The sequence below is a fragment of the Podarcis bocagei genome, assembly GCF_964188305.1.
Source record: "Podarcis bocagei genome assembly, chromosome: 2".
NCBI classification, from domain to species: domain Eukaryota; kingdom Metazoa; phylum Chordata; class Lepidosauria; order Squamata; family Lacertidae; genus Podarcis; species Podarcis bocagei.
Window position 1 is genome coordinate 100,480,178 of NC_138126.1, and position 21,005 is coordinate 100,501,182.

Here is a 21,005-nt window from a genome sequence, read left to right on the forward strand (position 1 = left end):
ATGAACTGCTGAGGTAAAGGAGGAATTGGAAGACATGGAATAGACATATATCTTTATGTAATAGTGGCCATTGGTATAAGCCAGTTTTATGACACGATAAATGTTTCCTGCAACAATGAAAAAAGCCTATGGTATTGTGAAGGCACACATAAAAATTTATAAATAAGATGCCAAGCTTTGAGAAAATTACTTGGAAATTTAACACTCCATATTAAGACCAATAAGCATATTGTTTGAGGATGATGGCTGCAGTGGGCCTCCTTTATTAATGGGGCCACCTTGACATGATATTTGCAATAGATTCTAAAAATTGTCCATAAACTACAAAACAAAACATTTGTCACTGATCTGTTATAGGGCCACTCTGAGGTCTTAAAATGTATTTATTTAGAGAGAACTTTAAAATAAAGAGTTGGATTTCATTTTTTAAAACAAGTGACAGCGTTAGACCATGATCCCATTAACGGTAGTGGAAAGAGCTGGACCAATATCCCTCAGCTTTGATATGCTCAAGTCTGCTAATGGTATATACAAGAAGGATACACCAATTTTCTTTGGATTAAACAGTATTGAAGAATTACTTTTATTTCCTCTGCTACGTAGATTGGAACCCCCTCTTGTTATATGTGCACTGAGTGGCTGGAAGACACCCCCCCCCTTTTAATCACCCTGATTGTCTGATTAAAGGATAACTAAATCTGCATTTAGTGCTCTGAATCTTACTATTCAGGATAGGCTACCATCACTATTTCATAGAATCAAAGAATTGTAGAGTTGGAAGGGAGTTCAAGGGTCATCAAGCCCCAACCCCCTGCAATGCAGGAATCTTAACATCCAATTTTTAAACCATACTGTTAAAGATAGCATTTAGGTTTGCTTGTTTATTGGTTTGAAACAACTGATTCTCAAATTTAAAGGGATTAGCAGTACATTATTATTTTATTGAATGTGACACAGAAAATGTTCAGTGCATGTCCACTAGTATTTGTTTTGCTTAATTGCTTCAAATAAATCTAAGGAGCCATGAAAGTCAGCAATTCCTCAGCCGTTCCACTGATTCCATCAGACTTTTCTAAACTAGGGTACAGAAGTACTCCTGAGATGGTAATCTCACCACAACAAAGTAGATCTGTAATGCAACTATAGCATTTAAAAATGAGAAGACATAATATACTGAACACCTAGCAGGGTTCAGGCTCCAAAGAGCTAGGCTCAGTAGTTCTGAATGCCCAAGGGGGCTTTGGGGTTGTGGAACTTGAACTCCAGCTCCCTTGGCCACTGAGCAAGCAATTTTGAAACTGGCAGGAAAAAATGTGCTATTTAAACAGTGAAAGTTGTGCCTTTTGGCTAGCAAAACCCATCCTAGGTACATGTGGAGATGGGGGAGAAATTCAGTTCACTTTGAATTTAAAGGCAAACTAACCTAACTCACTTTCTGAAGCAATATACTCTGAAATTTGCATTTCCCTGAATTTTGCAAAAGTGTGTGAAAATTTAATTTTTGTACTCTATGAATATACTGGGGCAACGTTTGCCTAATATATATATTAATGAAAATAGCAAAGAAAAATACATTATATATTAGGGGGAAATTCTTTGGGGGGAAAATGTGTTTGTCAGACAAAATTATATACAAACTCATAGGAGAAATTCACACTAAAATGCTAGGGAACGTTCTTGAGGACTTTTTTTAAAAAATGCACATTGAACTGGAGATGTGGAAAAGTGCACTTATGACTTGAAAATGAGGAAAGGAGAGAATCCAAAATTGATAAATTTGACCATCCTTACTTGGGGTGCAAATAAAGTAGCTGTTTGGACCCCAGCTTGCCAAATTCATTTTTTAAAAACAGCAGCAGCAACTACAACAACAACAACAAATTCAGAGCCGCTGACCAAACACAAGCAGAATATTATTATAACATTTAGGAGTAGAATTTCTGGAAGCATGGAACATTTAAATGGTTTTAAAAAGTAATTCAAGAGCAGCTGAAGCTTTAGCTCCCTCAGTTAGCACCTCAAAAGACTATATATTAATCAGTGCATCTTTATTGTGCAGTTGGTGATTTCCACCTTGCATTATATGTAAGCTTGTTTAGAACTTTTAGAAAATTAAACTTTGTCTCCATTTCCTTTTAGCTTTATCCACAAAATAATATGCACAATACAAATGCACTTATTTAGAAGGGGAGTATTTAGTATTTAGGCGGTAGTATTTAGGCGCCTTAGTATTTAGGCGGTAATGGTGATGATAATAGCATTTCTTTTCTCAAAGACATTTACATGTGTCCTGGTTTCTTATGTTTGATCATCTCTCCCTTGTTTAGATCCCTCTAGCTGAGATGGAGGCTCTGTCTCTGACGTCAGATATTCTCTCTGAAAATTCCTGGTCCTTAGCTCTGACGGATGACTCTTTTCCTGATGATAATAACACACTCTTACTTAATGCCCTGGAGAGCAATGTACATACTCACTGGTCACTGTATATTCTCTGATGTTTACAGGGTTCTAAATACTGTTCTCAAGTGGGAAATAGCTATGGCATTTTCAGATAAGCAATATTTCTAACCAGCACATAACTTTTTTTATTTGAACAAATAAAATACCTGTCTAGTACCATTCTATTTGGGCTTACATTCAATATTACCTCTGAGGTGGCTCCCGGATGTTTTAATTTTACTTATTTCACATACTAAACATGATAGTATTTCAAGCAACGTCAGAGAGATCTTCTATTGTTTATGGACTTAAGGAAAATGCCATGACACAAAAGATCCCACTTAGGTTTTGCTTCTTTGAACTTAAAATGATTCCAAAAGCAGATGCCTAGAAGGTGTGGCAGCAAATCCCAGTTACAATTTTCAAGCATAAGCTATCAGACTTGAACCTTTGGCATTGCTGCTTGTGTTGTAGACTTTTTGGTCACCGCTTTGATCAGACTTTCTAGAATAAAGAGTGACTTTTTTCCATTGTGAAACATTTAACCAGTATTTTGAGCCCTGCTTTAACCATCTCCTCCTGAAACATTAGACATTTATAGCTAATGTGTAGCAATAAAGTGCTTTATTTCTGCTGTACAACAGACATAACTTCTCTTCCAACATTTAGTGGATTCATCCTTATTTTCTCTTGTTCACATACCTAGCTTTAGCTGTGCGTTGTGTTGATGAATTTTCTCCATTCTAGTAGATTGTCATCATAGTTATTACTTATTTGGAACACATCTTTAAACCGTGACAGTATTTCCCATCATGCTTCATGGCATCATATGCAAAAGACTCAGAATGCTACAATGAATGTTTTTAAATGGGCCATTTTCTTTCAAACTGAGATACTAGGATAGAGAGAACATCCTGACCTCCATCAACATAAGTCTTAAAAATAGATTTCTGAATCTGAGAACCCTAACAGTTCAATAGGTTACTTTCATGAGGCCATATATCAGTCAAGTCCCTTGGTGGTCATAGCAAGACATTTCAGTTTTGCAAAAAGATATCCACGGGTACAGAGAACTTTAAATTTGAAAAATAAAGTGTGCATACCTTCAGTATTTAACATTTTCTGCAATGAGTTAAGTTCAATGGGCTGAATCCATTGGTGCCTTTCAGTTGACGGTAAGACTTCCATCAGCAGAGCATGGATGGAGGAAATCATTTTTCAGCTAATTCTCCCTCTCCTCTGCAGCCCCCAGCCACTCTCTAAATCTGCTCTGGGGGGGTCCTCCAATCCAGATTTTAGAGGGTGGGGCTGCAGGGGAAGGGGGAATTGCAAAATATTGTTTTCCTTCCCATTCCAGTGATAGAAACTTTACCGTCAGCTGAGCAACTCCATTTGATATGACACCATTTCGGCTTCAACATTGTACTTCATTTGAAAAAATGCACACATCAGTAGATTTTTTTTTAAAAAAAATGCTATTAAAACAGTTTTTGTGACATCTGGGTAGGGAGTCAATTTTGTGATAAATTTATCAAAATACAAATTTATGATTTTTTAAAATGTTGTCAGATAGTACACTAGAATTAGTGTCTGCTTAGAAAACTGTGGAGATGGCTGCACCATCCAAAATTTCATGTGAATTTCAGTAGCAAATATTGTGAATGGCTTCTGCAGTCTACACCTAGTCTCACGTAATGCCCCACTTGGTATTCCACAGCTGGCTTTCTAGCGCCAGAAACACTGCCTCATAAAACTAACCTTACATTGATGTCCCTAAATATTAAGGGGAGGGGTACTTTTTGCAATGCTATGCATCCCAGCCATGACTGATATATCAATCTCATCTTGTCAGAAAACCACCCAAATTTCAAATACATTTGTTGAAGCCATCTGAGCATGGGCCAGTTTCTACAATGAAACGTGAAAACATGTCATTGCACCAGTTGTAATAGGATGTCTTCTGTATCAAGATTCGAGGGGGAAACCCTCTTGGTATAGGTAGACCTATATGTTCATGAGAATTCTTAGATACAGATGAATTTCCTATCTAAAATCATCAAAGAATAGTGAAATTCATTCTACATGGCAAGGAAGTCATATATGACTGGCTAACCTTACATTGGTAATTTTTCTTCTTTTTCTCTTTTTAAAAAAATATTATATTTTGGGTTTTATCTTGTTTTACCATGCACACTAATTATATTTTGCTCTACCATTAGAGAAATACATTAGAAATTCCTTAGGAGATTTGTACGGTAATACAAAAGATTTCTTGGTAGATAAATTTTCACCAACTACAAAAGGCAGCATGGGATTGGAGATTGTCTTCATTTAACAGTGTTGTAATAGCCTATTTTAGCATTTAAAACTTAATCTTTTATTTAAAGGATGTATTTTTCTTGTTGTTGGAAATACACCAACATCCCTCTATAATTCTTCTTTTCTATGCGGCCTGTTTTTATCAACACAAAGTCAATGAAGGTCAAATAAGGATTTGTCTTCCATAAAATGCACATACCCCCCCCCACTTGTTTATATTACGCTAGGCTTATATTATGTACATACCCCTGTAAAAATATCACTTGGTTGGGGTCAGGGTGGTGGGAGATTTTATTCCTCATTTTTAATGACCAAAGTTTTGCAAAGCATGCAGTTGTTATACAAGACCTTGAGGCATGATGCTTGTTCAATGACTCCTGAAATAGTCATGGTTTATAATTGCAGTGTTGTTTCTCTGTTTCCCTGTATTGTAATTTTTTGTTGTTGTTGTTCTTTTTAAAAATGTGGTTCATTCTGTGTGTGGTGGTTTTATTAACAGTGTAAAAGTAGGGCTTTTACCTCCTGGTCAACCCATCTGTGCAAATTTCATTTGGTTTCTGTAGAATTTGTACACTCAAATGACATGCATGCTCACTGTGTCCCCTGTATGTTGCAGTGGTTATCACGGCAAGATCCAGCATGGACAGCGTATTTTTCCATTCTCTGATATCCGCACTTTCTTTTCTTTTTCAGGCCAATCTCCCCTCTAGAAATGTCCCCCTGACTCTCTCACCAAGCAAAGATCTGCTAAGTGTGAGGAAGCCTTCTGTAGGCCGCACCCATTCTTTGCCAAACGACAGCTATATGTTTCAGGCTCCAGATACTGGCATCTACAATGACTCTTCTGGAGAAAGGAACACATCACATCAAAAATCTCAGTCAGGTACAAAATGTTTTCCTCAGAAAATTTTTTAATCCTCAGATGTATGTACTTGCCCACAGAAGACTTCAGTCTTGATACTGGCTAAATTTCTATTTCCTTTTTGGCTTTGAGGTTTTTCTTCCATACATGGGAAGAACTTCTGATAAACTTTACAGTCTTTATCTCATTTCTTCCTAAATGGGGGATTTCAGTCTTGTGGCCAAAACTGGATGAGAGTCTGGGCAACTTAATTGCCTTAACTGTCTTTCTTAGGGCTGAACAGAACATTTCATATAAAACTGTGTAAGTCACCCTTCATCTAAAGAGTTGCAAGTGTGCTGTCGTCCGTTCACTTGCTGATGCCACCCCAATCTTTAATAACATCCAATTGGATAAAGTGGGACATGTTTCTTAGCAAAAATGCTTCGGAGGATTGGTCTGTAAGTCTAGTTTTATCTACATTAACTTCTCTCACAGAAGCATCTTTCTGGTTCAAGAAGGGGGGGGAGAATCCTTCTAAGTCCCATCATCCAGGGCTTTCCCACAGAGGCATAATTTCAGAATACTGTTCAGAATGATACAAAACATGAAGAGGTTACTAAAAGGGTATCGAAATTTGCATAGTAATGGGAACATTTACAGTTTAGCAGCAGGAATGGGGGAAAAGCAGGAACAATCGCTATCAGGCAGAGCAAGTGTAGCTCGGCACTCTAGCATAGCATGAAATAATTTAAGATCCAAGGTAACTTGATTTCAGATCCTCTCAAAAGAGCATGATCCAGCAGGGACAGAGACTTCAGAAACGTTATGACCTTGCTCCCTAATTCAGGTAGTTTTGGTGCTGACACTGTCCCTTCATTAGGCAGGCCCTTCTTCTATAACTTGAGAAAGCATGACAAAGTGAGTGCCCCAGGCAGTATTATGCTAGCTGGCAATACAACTGAACACTCAGTACAGTGGTACCTTGGGTTACATACACTTCAGGTTACATACGCTTCAGGTTACAGACTCCGCTAACCAGAAATAGTACCTCGGCTTAAGAACTTTGCTTCAGGATGAGAACAGAAATCGTGCTACGGTGGCACAGCGGCAGCAGAAGGCCCCATTAGCTAAAGTGGTGCTTCAGGTTAAGAACAGTTTCAGGTTAAGAACCAACCTCCGGAACGAATTAAGTACTTAACCCGAGGTACCACTGTAATGGTTTTTACAGCTGGAGTAAGGAACCTGGCACCACCCACACAATTCTCACCACAAATCTCACCAGCCCCAGCCAGCATGTGCAATGGTCAGGGGTGATGTTAAAGGCCAGCAACATATGGAGGGCTACAGTCCCCACTGCCCATCACCATACTTTAAATGTTTAAGGTGTATGATGCCCAAAGTTCAAAAATACAAAGTGAAGGCATACTCTACTTCCACTGTCGGAGGCACTATGAATCTCAGTACCGGTGGCTGAGAATCCCAAGTGGGGAGAGTGCTGTTGGCTTCCCACAAGCATTCTTGCCTAAGAACATATGTGCAGCCTCTCTAGATCAGATCATGGTCAGACTAGTCCATAACTCTTTGAACTACGCTAAGAATGGAGCAGCTTTTTTCTTTCACGGTCCTCATTCCTTCAGGGGTAATCTGGTAGGGCAGGGCGCACATGTCATCAGTGTGCAGGTACCCCTTCTCTTTCTCCATCTTCCTCTCCTCCCACATCAGGGGGTGAATTGCATTGTGGAGAATCCAAATGGTGGCTGGGCTGCTAACACAGCAAAACCACTTTGGGGAGGGGAAGAAAGAGCCCATGCTTCTGCCACTGAAGAATAATTTATCTTTCCACTGCAGAAATTCAGCGAGATCCCATTAAAAAAATATATCTTGCTATAAATAGGGTGGAGAATTTTGAGAAGCCATTTATGCACAACTCTTCTTTTAAGTGACTGAGATCATAAAACAGATATCCCAGTTGGGGGAGGCTTATTGTGGATCCATCTCAAAATGGTGTTTATATTGTTCTACGCAATCTCGTACATTGGATAAATGAGATGCAGAAAATAAATCACCAGTTTGCATGTGTGAATCATCATAACTGTTCCTCACTTTCTCTTTTGAGATATTACTTCTGTTCCTCAGAATAACTTAGCACCTGAGAAATAGCTGCCTTTCAGAACTCAGTGGAGTGGCATCTGTTAAATATGTGCAATTCTCTAAAGTGCTGTGAGGTTTGTAAAAGCCATACATCACCAATAAGGAATATGAGTAACGTAACATTTCAAGTTAGAAAATAACTTTTGTGTTGTCAGTAAACTTAGAAGAAGGTTTATTTGAATAACCCTGAATAATAGAACAGATATTCTGGGAAATATTCCAGGACAAATGAGATTCCTTCTGTGGGAGATGGTCCAGATTAAATGAATAGCTTCTTGGTTTTGTTTTAAATCACATAAATGCTTTGGTAGTAGATAGGTAGCCGTGTTGGTCTGCCATAGTCAAAATAAAAAAATTCCTTCCAGTAGCACCTTAAAGACCAACTAAGTTAGTTCTTGGTATGAGCTTTCGTGTGCATGCACACTTCTTCAGATAAATGCTTTGGGCTTTGATGGAGAGGGCCGAGGCTCCTCACGGACGTTATAATTCACCACCCAAGAACAAGGAGGCATCTTGGAGAAAAATGCATATGGAATACACACAATATGACATTGGTGGATTGCTCCATAACCAACTCAGAAACGATTTTATAGAAATTGGGAGTCCAGCAATTATGGGAGGCTATGTTATCCTCATCCATGATGTACAGAATTTTATTTAACTCAGTTTGAGTTACCAATGTTCTCAGCTTCCCATCCTCTCCTCCTCAGGCTCAACGACGTCAGTGCAATCTCAGCCTGCAAACATTGGTGCTCTCCTACAAATCCCAAGAGAGCTCTTCTGCCACCTCAAGCCCCAATACAATCCTGACTGGGAAAGCAAATCCAAAGCCCCTCTGCCTGTGCATTCTCCTTCTGCAGAACGGTTACTTCGCAGACAGGTAAGCTGAGCTGCCGATGTTATCATGCAGCAAGTCTTATGTCCATGTGTACTACCAGTCAGTGAAAGGCTGCATAGCAGGGAGGGCCTTAGAAATGATAACTAGCCACAAAATTGTTTTGAAAAGGGAAAAACCAGTGAGGAGATTCTGATTCCGGTGGTAGATTCTGTGAGCATGTCAAGATCATTTCAACTTAAGGAGCTATATGGGCTGTGACACCGCTTCCATTCTTCACGGTGCTTCATGGGCAGTGCATTTCAGCATCTGTTGAGTCTCCAGTAAATCAGTGCAGGTGGTGTTGCTGGCATGGTATGTGCAATCCAGACAACTGGCTTTCTAAAGTGAGCACAGACCTTATATTTTTCGGGAGGTGGCACAAAGGACATATATTTACTTCACCAACAAGAATTTACTCTTTTATATCTGTTATCATCTTGCTTCCTAACCTTTCCTGACTTTGCTCAGTCAGTTGACCATGTGATCAAGTCGCATGAGCCTCCTGAAGGTCAGCAGTTCAGCCACCTGAGTTACAACAAGGCCCCTATAGGTCTGGATCACATTACAACTCCATTAAAAAAACTGGATGTTTCCTCTGTACTTACTCCCTATTATTTAAATAACATGTATGATTTGATTCCATTGCCCCAAACATTTTATTTATCAGGGCTGACAGCTTGGCAGTGGAACTCTTTTGGATGATACAGTTTTTTTCCGTATTTTTAAGAGCTTGAATGATTCAGTGCTAGATTGATATTATGTAATACAAAGTGCAAAAGGCTATTTTTCATTTTCCTGAAATAGCATATCATGCGAGTGATTACTTAATAACCCCGTTTATTCAGGCCATTACATTCCTTTTCAATGACAAAATAATGTGGCTAATTTCTTGAGCCCCTCCACATGAATATGAAGCTCCAAGGTGAGCAGTTTACATTAATCTGGAGTATTAAACTGACAGGCTAAATTCTTAAAGCGTATTAGGTCGATGCTGAGCTAGCCTGCCAGCCTAATGTACACTAACAAAGAATCTAATTGATTTCATGGTTCCAGCCTATGAATATGCTCCTTGACGTTGAAGGGATATCAGTCCAATCCTTTTGAATCAGTGCTGCAGTGATAAGTGATCATTTTAGCTGTCTTCTTTTCATTCTTAGCCGTTAAAACTAGTTGCTGAGGACTAAGCATTTTTCAACGCCAGATTATAATTGGACGTAAGGAATTAGGCTAGCATTTTCAAGAAGCATTTAGTGACAGAATTTGAAATGTGCAGATGCTGCAAGTAGAATACTTATTATTTGCAGGTAGAATATTTTTTATTTCATTTTGGTGGACTCCTAAATATGTTTTCTTTGGGCCCAGGAGGGCACTAATTAATCACACCCAAAATGTGAAGCCACTCAGTATTCATGCAAAGTCCATTCTGATTCCTAATTTGCATAGTGGGTCTGGGAAATTCCTGACAGTCCAGAAGTGCCACAGTCTACCCAAGGAAAGGCATAATGTTGAAGCAAGATACCTGGACCCAATACCATACCTCTTTTTCCTCAAACTGTTCCATCATCTTTCTCTGTGCTGAAACATTAACTGGAAGTACCCTAGACAGCCATTTAGTCCAGAGTCACTATACAGAAGACACTCATAAAGGAATTGATATTATTTTAGATTTTGGGGTTGTACTCCTCCTAAAAATGTTGCTTTATGGCAATGATTAGCAGTTTGCCCAGTGCTAAGTATGTACTTAATGAAGTACCAGACAAAGAACTGCCACTACTTCACTGTCTCAGAATATTATAGTTTAAGGAAGGCATAATTCATGACGGAATGGCTAGTTCAATTCCTTGGCCACAACTAGGATGAAACCTGGTCCTTGGTGCTTTTGAGTCATTGTCATGGGCTTAGTCCTTCAATAAGAGATAAATCACAGAAGACATTTGATTGCATTGAGTGGATAACTTGGAATTGTGATTGTATAATAATAATACCACTTCCCCAATGCAATCTTCACTATGGCCTTTCTAGTCCAGATTTTTCCCCCCTTCTTGCCACTGATACTGGCTTCACATTAAGAATCAAAAAGGGCATCAAATGACTAGAGGTTGGCACATGTCCTAGAACATTCTTAAGGGCTTTTAATGAAGATGCAGAAACTTCTGTACTACACTTTAGATAGGATGGTGTATTTGTTGTTAGGATTCCATCAGAGACTATATGGGGGGGGGGGGTTTCTGGTATTGATTTGTTTAGTCTGTTATGTCTTTTCAGCTTTTCATCTACTAAATGAGAGTAAGGAGACTATGAGCCCACGGGGCAAAAAGTAGCCCAAGAGAAAATTAAAAATTGCCAGTCTTGCCCACGCTGTAGCTTGTGAGTAATATTTCCCAAGTAGCTCAAATGAGGCTACGTCTTGGCCACCTCTCATGGTCCCCTTCTAACAATGGCTGTCATTGCCAACCATGAAAGGGAAAGGGATTAAAATAATGAGAGTGATTAGCAGCATGCTCATCATGACGCATGCCCCTGGGCCTGAGGTCTCCCCCCATCCTGAAAGCTGTCTGTGGGCAAACGCCGGCTCCCTCAGCCTGAAGCAAGATGAGCGCCGCACCTTATAGTTGCCTTTGACTGGACTTAATTGTCCAAGGGTCCTTTACCTTTTTACCTACCTTTAGTGCCACATACCCACAAATACTTTTAAAATACAGGGGTTCTTTTCTTTTCTTTTTTTTAATGTTAGTTTATCCAAGCAATGGGTCTTTGACTATTTTCTCTTCCTCATCAAGATTAATAGTATTGCTATTTCTCTAGTCATTTTGATAGTATTTTTTTCATCTTATTATACTAGTAGTCTCAAAGAAGTTGTAACAGGATATTTGTACATACATCTGCCAACTGCTTTGTTCAATATGTACATCGCATGCATTTTTATTTGATTTTATCTCTCCTTCTCTCTCTCTCTCTCTCTCTTCCTCCCTCTCTCTCCCTCCTTTCCTCGCTTATGTCCTCTCCTTAACCTGTGTTTAGATAAATCTTGTTCACCACATCCCTGGCCCATACACGTTCCTTAGTCACTGACTCTCCTGTCATTCAACTTCCCTCACCTTTTTCAGTGCTGTAGAATGGACCAAAGCCCCTGCTGTAGCTAAAACCATAGATCCCGGAAGGCCTGGCAGCTAGTGACTATGACTAATTCCCTGGTGAAGATTAGTCCATCAAGTGAATTAAAAGAACAAAGCTCTGTTCTCTGTTCAGGAACATGCTCCCTGCCAGTGCATTATAAAGAGTGCTTTTCTTCAGAAGAATTCTACTTCGATTCATTGGTTCGTGGGTCAGGTGGACTCTAAAACAAAGGTGTAAAACAATCCCATTCTACTGCTAATAAAATGTTTAGCAGGGATCAACCTAGCAGTTGGTTTTCTGGGAGTGAACTCAGACCTTTTTTTTAAAAAAAAAAGGATTATAATTACTATCAACAGCCAAAGATGCCTGACAGTATAACCAAAATCAATAATCATTTGTATTATCAAATGCTCTGCAAATTAAAATTCAAAACTGTACATACAATCGTTTCCCTCAACACTATTACCATGGTTGCTATAGATCTTGCCTACATCTTTACATGAGATCAGAACCTGTAATATTTCAATTTTCTTCCATGACAGCTGTTGAGAATATTGAGGTTCAAGTAGGAATATGGTGTTGGGCCTATACATCTGTGTACTGCTTTGCAATTAATAGTAAAATAAGATGCCCAATTAATTAATACATCCAGTATGGGGGAATGACTTAATATTCCTATGTGTGATGGCATCACCGGGCATACATTGGAAGCTCAGTTACAAATTTCACAGTAAAGTCCACCACTCGTAACGCTGAAAATTCACCACCAGGAGCACAAACAAGCTCCTCCTACTAGGGGTGGGCAGTATATAAATAAATTGTCTGAAACCGATTTGAAGTTCAGATTGAGATAACAGTTTCAGAATGGCAATATATTGCCAAAGGGAGCTTGAAAACAGAGCATTCCTGTCCAGCCACTGTGAGGGGCGATCACCAGGAAGGGGGTATCACTACACCTGCCCACTCCGTCCCTCACTGGAAAGGACATGCCAGAGTAATCGCTGGGTGCGCCAGGGCAGGCAGCCCAGCTAGGAGATTGATCCTCCTGCCCACTCCCTCCCTCCACAGCCCAGGACCTTGACATCATGATATACCAGTATATCGCAATGGTTAACGTGTGATATATCATGATGTTGAAAACCAGGTATCACCCAGCCCTATCTCCTACTTAGCTCCAAATATCTTTGCCCACCCTGCAAACTACCTGCAGTCCTAAAAGGCACATCTCCATTTCCCATTCCCTACTGGAGATGTATTGATAATTTAAGCATTGATTTCATCTAAGGAAATAAGGCACTTGTTTTTGTATTGGTACACCCAAATCTCACTTTCATACTTAATATAAAACACACGCACACACAGCAAACCCAGTTGAAATAAAAAAGTGACTGCTTTGTCTGTCTGAGCCAAACACTGACCTTTATCTTATTGTGAGTGTGGTTAAAAAACAACAACACACACAAACCAGTTTGTTTGTTTTTAAATGTAGCTTTTGTAAAGTCCCCTCCTGGTCTCAGGTGTCACAATATAAGCCTGTAGAACAGTTTGCCATAGAAGGCCTTTCCTAGGTCTGGTTACGTTGCTTGAAAAAACAGTTAAGTACAGAGCACGAACTGGTGCAGTAGAGAGCCTTATTAAGGCAGCGTATATTGAGTACTGGACTGTATATCTTATTGGAAGTCAATGATGCATAAGTTCCGGGATGCCTAACAGGACTCTCAAGGATAAAATCTCAGGATCTATTTAGTTTTCCCAGTGTTTCTCCAGAACAAATTGGCTCTGATCCAAAGGGCCCATGGAGGCTGATCTAAAGCCAGTTCTTTCAGAGTTGTAAAGCATGCAAGAAAAGAGGGAAGTGAATGAGTATAATTTCAACCCAGGAACAAGCTCATAAAATCAATGACTCCCCAAGTGCTATTGAAAAAAAGTGGTTTTTCATACCTGCTCATTACACCATCTGAGTTAGGAAAGAAACACTGAAATCATCCATTGCCTTTAATTTGTAATGATGGGTCATATTTGGTTACTGCTCAATTATAGACAGCTATATTTGATCCCAGCATGTTGCACTGCTATCCTTCCCAGACTGACAGTTTCACAACGGCACAATTTGCACCTGTAGGTAATAAGGATGTAGTAGTGCATAACATCATAAATTGGAGAGGTAGCTGTATAATCCGGACTTCATGTGCCTAGATGATAATGTGACCAGTGGTGGTGTTGTGAGAGAAATTGGGAGATAACCACTGATGCTGCCAGAGTACATTTAACCAGGTGGCTGCAATTTATTTAGGTGCTAGAGGTTCTACTGCATTCAAAACTGGAGTTTTCCATTGTCACCTTTGGAGGATCTCTTACTGCTTATGCATTGCCTATACTGACCTGTTCCCTCTATGTTTCTTCCCCTCCAATTCCTTGGCACTTCCGTACAGATGGCAATAAGGAATGATTCCTCAGATACCCATAGCTCAGAAAGCCGAGAGAACATCCATGCCGAGGTGAGTGAGCTCTGTGATCCAAATTTGTCAGCTCCATCCACTGAGGATCTGTCTGTCACTCTGACGCCCTCAGAAGCAAGAGACTCAGCCGGCTGGGGGCGATCGAGCGTTCATACTCAGCAACATTCCCGCAATCAGTATAACATTTCCATGCATGTGCCGGATTTGTGTGCCTGTACAGACTCCCTTCAAGAACTGCCTGGAGACCCGATGGACCAAGAAGTATCAGAAATAAATAGCTCTTTTACTTCAGGAACTTGTTCAGCCATGAGTGCCTCTTCAGTGGTTCAGCCCGAGACCCCTAAGAGAAACGTAGGCAACAGTGGCAATGTCACTTTGAAGGACCTGAAGAAGTGCTACAGTGTAGATACACAGGGTCTTCTTAAAAAACCATCATCCTGGTTAGATGATCAAAGGAGACATTCCATAGAGATTTGCTCCATGGAAAACAGCCCTCAGCATCATTCCACATCTAGTTCTTCTGGCTTCATAAGTCAGGTCTTAAGTGAAATGGAAGGCTTGCAAGGGACGCGGCAGAAGAAAAAACTGAGTCCCCCGTGTATATCAATAGACCCACCTGATGAACAGAGTTTGTTACTGAGGGGGCCACGCAGCGCCACACTGCCTGCCAGTGCAGACGTTTGCTTGCGAAGACGCGCCCCGTCCTGGGATTCCAAGGATTCGGTGGACGCAGGGGACTCGGCCCTTCCAGACAGTATGTCACTAACTCCAACCCCAAAGAAAGACTTGTTGACTCTTCCTAGCTTTTCCTTTGATCAAACAGATGCGGACCCTTGAGTTAGTTTGTTTTCCGTTGTTGGTGCCAAATGTTTCTTTTCTCCCTCGTGTAATAAATTAAACCTTTCCATTCTAAAATGGCACTGATTTCTTAAAAAAAAAAAATCCAAAGAAAGTTTAAAGAGCTAGCTGGTTTTAAGAGTGGTTAAGCTATATCACGCTTACTTAAGCATAAGTTCTGCTTGGGTAAAAGCAATACATTGTTCAGAGTCTATATGTATATTCTATTTTATTAAATTAATTGAACCTAGTATTGCAGGATGTAGTACATTTTGTGGCTTAAAGACATTGTTTATTTTCTTCTTTTTTATGTATCTCAGAATATTCCTGAGATTGCGTTGGTTTTTTTTAATGAATATTTTAACCTTTAAAAATACATATTTAATCCTCCCCTATTTTCTTTTCATTTTGCAAAGCACAAGATGTAGCCATTAGTGCATTACTGAGAAAATGTGTCCCATGGTCTAGAAATGAGAATATTTGCAATTATAATGTACTTCACTCACTGACCCCTCAACTATTTTCTGTAGAAAATAGCCATTTGGAAATTTTTTTTTACAACTGTATTGGCATTAAAAAAAAGAATAAAATAATATCCAAAATGATTTTTATTACACTGTAGAGGAAAAGCAAGTGCACAAGCTGAAGAGCATATGGGGTAAGCAGATAGACTTGAAAGAAGGTTTCTTATAGAGAGAATTCAGCAGTCTCTTAGCAATACACAAGACTGTTTAATGTGCCAGATATTTGCTGTTGCTTACTTCGGTGATCCCTAAAATCATACTGAGCGTGAACACCTAAGGTGAGGCCCTCTGTCCTCTTCCATTGCCCTTCCTAAATATGCAGAGTATGACCTAAAGGCAGAGAAAAGGTTGTGATGCTGCAGGGTTGTCATGATCTGGTACTCATAGAGGACAATCATGTGCGCTTTACAGGGCCGGCCCACCCATGAGGCAAGGTGAGGCAACCACCTTGGGCGGCAGGATCAACAGGGGCAGCAGATCCTGATGTAGATCTTTATTTCAGCCCTTTGTTCCTGATGTCAGTCTTCACTCCCCACGCTGCCTTCCCTAGTAAGGAGGTGGGAAGACCACTTTGTGGTTCGCCTCAGGTGCCAAAATGTATTGGGCTGGCCCTGGTGCTTTACTAAGTCTCATCATTCTCCCCTTCTTCTGGTGGGACAACAAAACCCAGCAGTGGCAGCAACTGCTTACAAAAGCAATCCAACCTTGTACAGTCCATCCATTTCACCTGCCTTAAAGTGCCATCAGCTATCCACTGCCAAATGGCAGTGTTTCTTTTTATTTTCTGTGGGATCAGACATTTCACATAATGACTGCAACTGGATTTCACCCCTGACTGCCATAAACAGCAAATTAAGGGTCTGGAAAATCATTTGCGTTTGTCCTTATTCAATACTGTACATCTGTGGTGCAATGGAACATAATTTGAACAAACAACTTGCCTCTTTCTCTAGTGGTAGCCATACAGTGGCTAAATACACAATTAAATTCTTTCAGATTTATACTGCAATCCTGAACACATTTACTCAGAAGTAAGTTCCCTTTGTTTCAGTGGAACGTGCTTCCAAGAAAGGGCTTAAGCTAACAACTGACAGTGATTTGCCTGGTTGAAAATTAAGGTTGACCTAAACTGAGCAGGTAAAGCTTTTCTTGCCATACAGCTCCACACTAGCAAGCTGCTAACAATCTATGTGTCAGGTTGCTTTTAAAGGCACAAGGATAGGGGCAAGTAAAAAGGTTCCAGTGCTACAAATAAACCTAGTATGTCAATTTCTTTCAGTGGCTGAGAGAACCATTTCTATATAAAAGAACCTATTTGAGGTTTGCAGGTGTATCCCATAAAGTACAGTCGTACCTTGGATCCCGAAAGCCCTGGAACTCAGACGTTTTGGCTCCCGAATGGCGCAAACCTGGAAGTGAGTGTTCCAGTTTGCGAACATTCTTTTGGAAGCCGAACGTCCAACAGGGCTTCCACAGGTTCTGATTGGCTGCAGGAACTTCCTGCAACTAATCAGAAGCTGCGATTTGGTTTTCGAAAGTTTTGAAAGTCGAACAGACTTCCGGAACGGATTCCTTTCAACTTCCAAGGTACGATTCAAAGAATGCAAAGAATTCCTGCAGTAACAGGAAGATCATCTTAGGAGCGCTTTTAAATTTTATTAGCCTCTCATCAGTCTTAACAGGATCAACCCCAGACTAATTTTCTCAGCATAATGATCAGGCATCTGCTCTATGTAAACCTGGAATCATCAGATTTTAATGGATCTTTTCTGTTCATTGTCAGCTGCTTAGGGGTTTTATTTACAGTTCAGTAGCATACTGATTTTGATAAATAAAATCACCCAAACTGGTCTAGCAGAATCCAGTCTTCATCCACATGCTGAATGCTAAAGCCAAACAGTTTTCCATTCACATGGTGGGCTTAATATGAGCCCAAACCAAGACTGGCATTGGCTACATTGAGGACATGTTTTGCTTTGCAATTCTAGGTTCTGCAGCATTGCTGCCATGCTCTTCTTCCTTAAGAAAGGGGGGGGACTCTCTTTATAGTGGTAGTGAAATTGATAATGATTCCAAAAATAAACCAGAAAAACTGCCCTTATAACCAAGAACTCCAGAAATTAATGTGTACAGTTATTTTACATATATAAAAATGTCTCTCCTACCTTTCTGTTGCCTGTGCACCTGTTCCCTGTTCATCAGTCAATATGTTAGCAGGTGGCGGTCATGGGGCCTGTAAAAAGCATAATACATTCTCTGTAGGATTTATATACACAGAGATGGATTCTGCTGTCATGTTGTCTCTTGTTAACCTGTTTTTAACCACTGCTGCTTCCGTGCATTCTGTGCTTGCAACAACTCCCTTAAGTAGGTTAGGCTGAAAGAGAGTGGTTTGTCCATGGCTACCAGTGAGTTTCACTACTGGGCGGGAAGGGAACCTGGATGGTACCAAACTGCTTAATCCTGAAGCTGCCACACACACTGGCTCATCCTCCAAACAGCTTTGGCTAGTTAAAACAGTGCAAAAGGATTGAAGAAAGGGGTGGATTTTTTTAAAAAATGTTTTACTGCAGCTCACAATTCGGGGGGGGGGGAATCACCACTAAAAGCAGTTCTTTGCACTGGTCTAACTAGACAAAATGATCACAAGAGTAGGGAGGGCTAGTTCTTCCTTATGCCTTTGGCGCACAATTCAGTTACATATATTGGTGAAGAGGAGAGCATCACCCTCTAGACAAAGAATGAGTTAATACAGTGGTACCTCGGGTTACAGACTCCGCTAACCTGGAAGTAGTACCTCGGGTTAAGAACTTTGCCCCAGGATGAGAACAGAAATCATGCGGTGGTGCGGCGGAGGCAGTGGGAGGCCCCATTAGCTAAAGTGGCACTTCAGGTTAAGAACGGACCTCCGGAACGAATTAAGTTTGTAACCAGAGGTACCACTGTAAATGTATCATTTCCAAGGATCCCAAGGGTTGCACTGGCATAATTAGTAGTGCTTCTGCAGCGTCCAAGAATGCACTCACACACACACACTGTTGCACTGATAATTGCCTTTTTTTCTACAGACCAGGCTTCCCACCTTTAGAAAGCCTCTCCTTTGTGGTGAGATGGCTTTGCTTTTAACAACATGCTCCTGTTTTTGCTGGAAGAGATCCATTGAATTCAGTTTAACCTGCCTCTGTGTAAATGTAAACATATTTAGGACTGCAGTGTTGGTATATGTTGTTAATCCAATTAAGGCTAAAAGACATTCTAGGCCATGCATTCCTATGGTCCTCATTTGATCAAACATTCAGTCTAAACCTGGAACTGTATTTAAAGATTGATTAAAGGGAAAGACAAACAATATTTTGAAACTCAGATTTTGAATACTTGAAATTCCAAAATAATATTGAAAATAAAATAGAATAAAACTGGAACTAGCATGATTACTAGATTAGACAAGCTCATACTGCACCCTTACCTAAAAGCACATTTCATGTGGACCTTGTCACCAAGTGATGGTATAAATCACTGTAAGGTTGTATAATTTTGAAACGTATCTGAATTAACACCCAGGTATCCTACGTAGCTCTCTGAGCCAGTAGAATCTTGGTTCAGTATCATCCCTGCTTGTGCAATATCCTGAACACCCCAATGCTTTTGTTTCTCCAAGCCATTGAGTTTGAAATAGAATGTGAAATTTTGAATTCAACAAATTCATCAACTAAAAGTTATGATTTTTGGACCTACTGACCATATTACCACAATTATGGTAATATGTCAGTCTATCGTTGTAATTTTCTCTGGTTAACGGGGGGAGGGCAGGATAAAAAGACAGCACAGTAAGATGGAAATATGTTTAATTCTTTGCTTTGGTTCTGAGGTTTTTTCTCATTCACCAAAGCCCTATGCAGATATTCAAAGCTATGCAAGGACAATGTGTCAGGGACCATGCTCCTTTATTCTGTTCCCACTCCCACACACAGGCAACCCTGCCATTTGCATATTCATCTATCTAACTTGTGTGCATAGGGGGCTAGACACATAGAGCCCAACACATGACGTTCCCAACCTCACAATCTATGTACCCAATATTAGAACATACAGATGGCAGGCAGGGGTGACTTTCATTGGCCTCTGCATGCATAGGCTACAGTGTTAAATATGGCAAAGTAATACACAGACAAGTGAGTCATGCAAAGGAACATGGTCTTGATCTCACTATGCTTAGCTTCAAACATCTGCATACAGCAGAGGTGAGGGAGCTATGGCTCTCCAGATGCTGTTCAAACATATTTCCCAACAGCCCCATTCAGCATGTCACTAGTCAGGAAATATGGGAGTTGGAGTGCAACAACACAAAGGGCTGCAGGTTCCCCACCCCTGGCAAAGGGATTCCGATAATGGAATAGCGAGGTGTCAATAAAATGATGGTACACAATTTCAGCAATTGTTAAAATGTACAGTATTGATCTGGCTGCAATCAAATCTACAAAGACTACAGACAAAGAGCATAATGTGCAATATTTCAGAGGGGAATGTGGTGCAAAATGTAATGTACACTGAAATCTCAATAACTATAACAAGTATCCTAAAAAAAAATGTTTAAAGATGTTCTGTTTTCAGCGCTTGGGGATTTTCCCACTCAGAAACTCCATGTGCATATCAATAAAGCAAAGATTTGCTTCATAAAATCATATTCAATAAAAAGATCAATACAAAACTTACTGTAACCTAATGCATTCAGGAAAATAATGCATGTAAACTACTTTGTGATACAAATATTTTCTAGTTGCCCTTTTGAAAATCCAATTACAGTACTAAAGCATGTGCAATAATCTTCGAAGAATTTTAAATACCTTTGGGATGGGCTTTTTTGAAATATATATATAATTTGACTTTTTTTAAGAAAACAAAAAGGTTCTAAAGAGAAATACACAAATTCTGTAGAATGGTTATGCTGATTTTTTAATATATATTTTTGTAGAAATCTCTAGAGCAATTGTCAAGCCTGCCAAGCATCTTGGAAATAGAAGAGGCCTAAGTTCTGGCATTTTAGCCTGAGGTTTTTGAGACCAGAGCTGATACGTTTTGAGATACATGTTTTTACCTGTTTTTCCAATATCAAGGGTAAGGATTTGAGAACTTAATTTTAGCTCCCAGTTCTAAACACATTTCGAAGAGGCCAATCGCTTGACAATTTCATAGTAGATGCACTACACAAGCAACCTGCTCTTGCCCAACTATCATTCATTTCAGCAGCTATTATTGAAATGACTGCACCTCAGGCATTAAGGTTTTTTCCCCTGCTGAATTCATTTGGATGTGGATTGCATGCACCCACGAAATAAATTCAGCTACATTCATGGCTCTTTTCTCCACTGATTTGTTAATGGCTGACGAGGGTTATAAAACTTCATTTTTTTCCAGTGTGATTAGTAAACCAAGGCTTC

General features: G+C 39.9%; 1 protein-coding gene and 1 long non-coding RNA gene across 19 annotated transcripts in view; one reads left to right on the forward strand and one right to left on the reverse strand.

Annotated features, from left to right (window-relative positions):
- The window catches only part of CACNA1G (calcium voltage-gated channel subunit alpha1 G), a 330,748-nt gene extending 315,454 nt beyond the window's left edge, over positions 1–15,294 (forward strand). For 8 of the 11 annotated variants that reach the window (XM_081184510.1, XM_081184519.1, XM_081184514.1 and 5 more), the window contains 4 exons: positions 2,328–2,462; positions 5,452–5,641; positions 8,464–8,633; positions 14,180–15,294. In XM_081184510.1, coding sequence (XP_081040636.1) covers positions 2,328–2,462; positions 5,452–5,641; positions 8,464–8,633; positions 14,180–15,043 — 1,359 coding nt within the window. In that variant the 3' untranslated portion in view covers positions 15,044–15,294. The remainder of the gene's footprint in view (positions 1–2,327; positions 2,463–5,451; positions 5,642–8,463; positions 8,634–14,179) is intronic. The other 3 variants (XM_081184511.1, XM_081184512.1, XM_081184518.1) reach the window with 1 other exon arrangement.
- The window catches only part of LOC308581903, a 31,052-nt gene continuing 24,454 nt past the window's right edge, over positions 14,408–21,005 (reverse strand). For 7 of the 8 annotated variants that reach the window (XR_014005359.1, XR_014005360.1, XR_014005361.1 and 4 more), the window contains exon 3: positions 15,138–17,800. This is a non-coding gene — a long non-coding RNA (uncharacterized lncRNA). Of the gene's footprint in view, positions 14,547–15,137; positions 17,801–21,005 lie in introns of those variants that run through there. The other variant, XR_014005358.1, reaches the window with a different exon arrangement.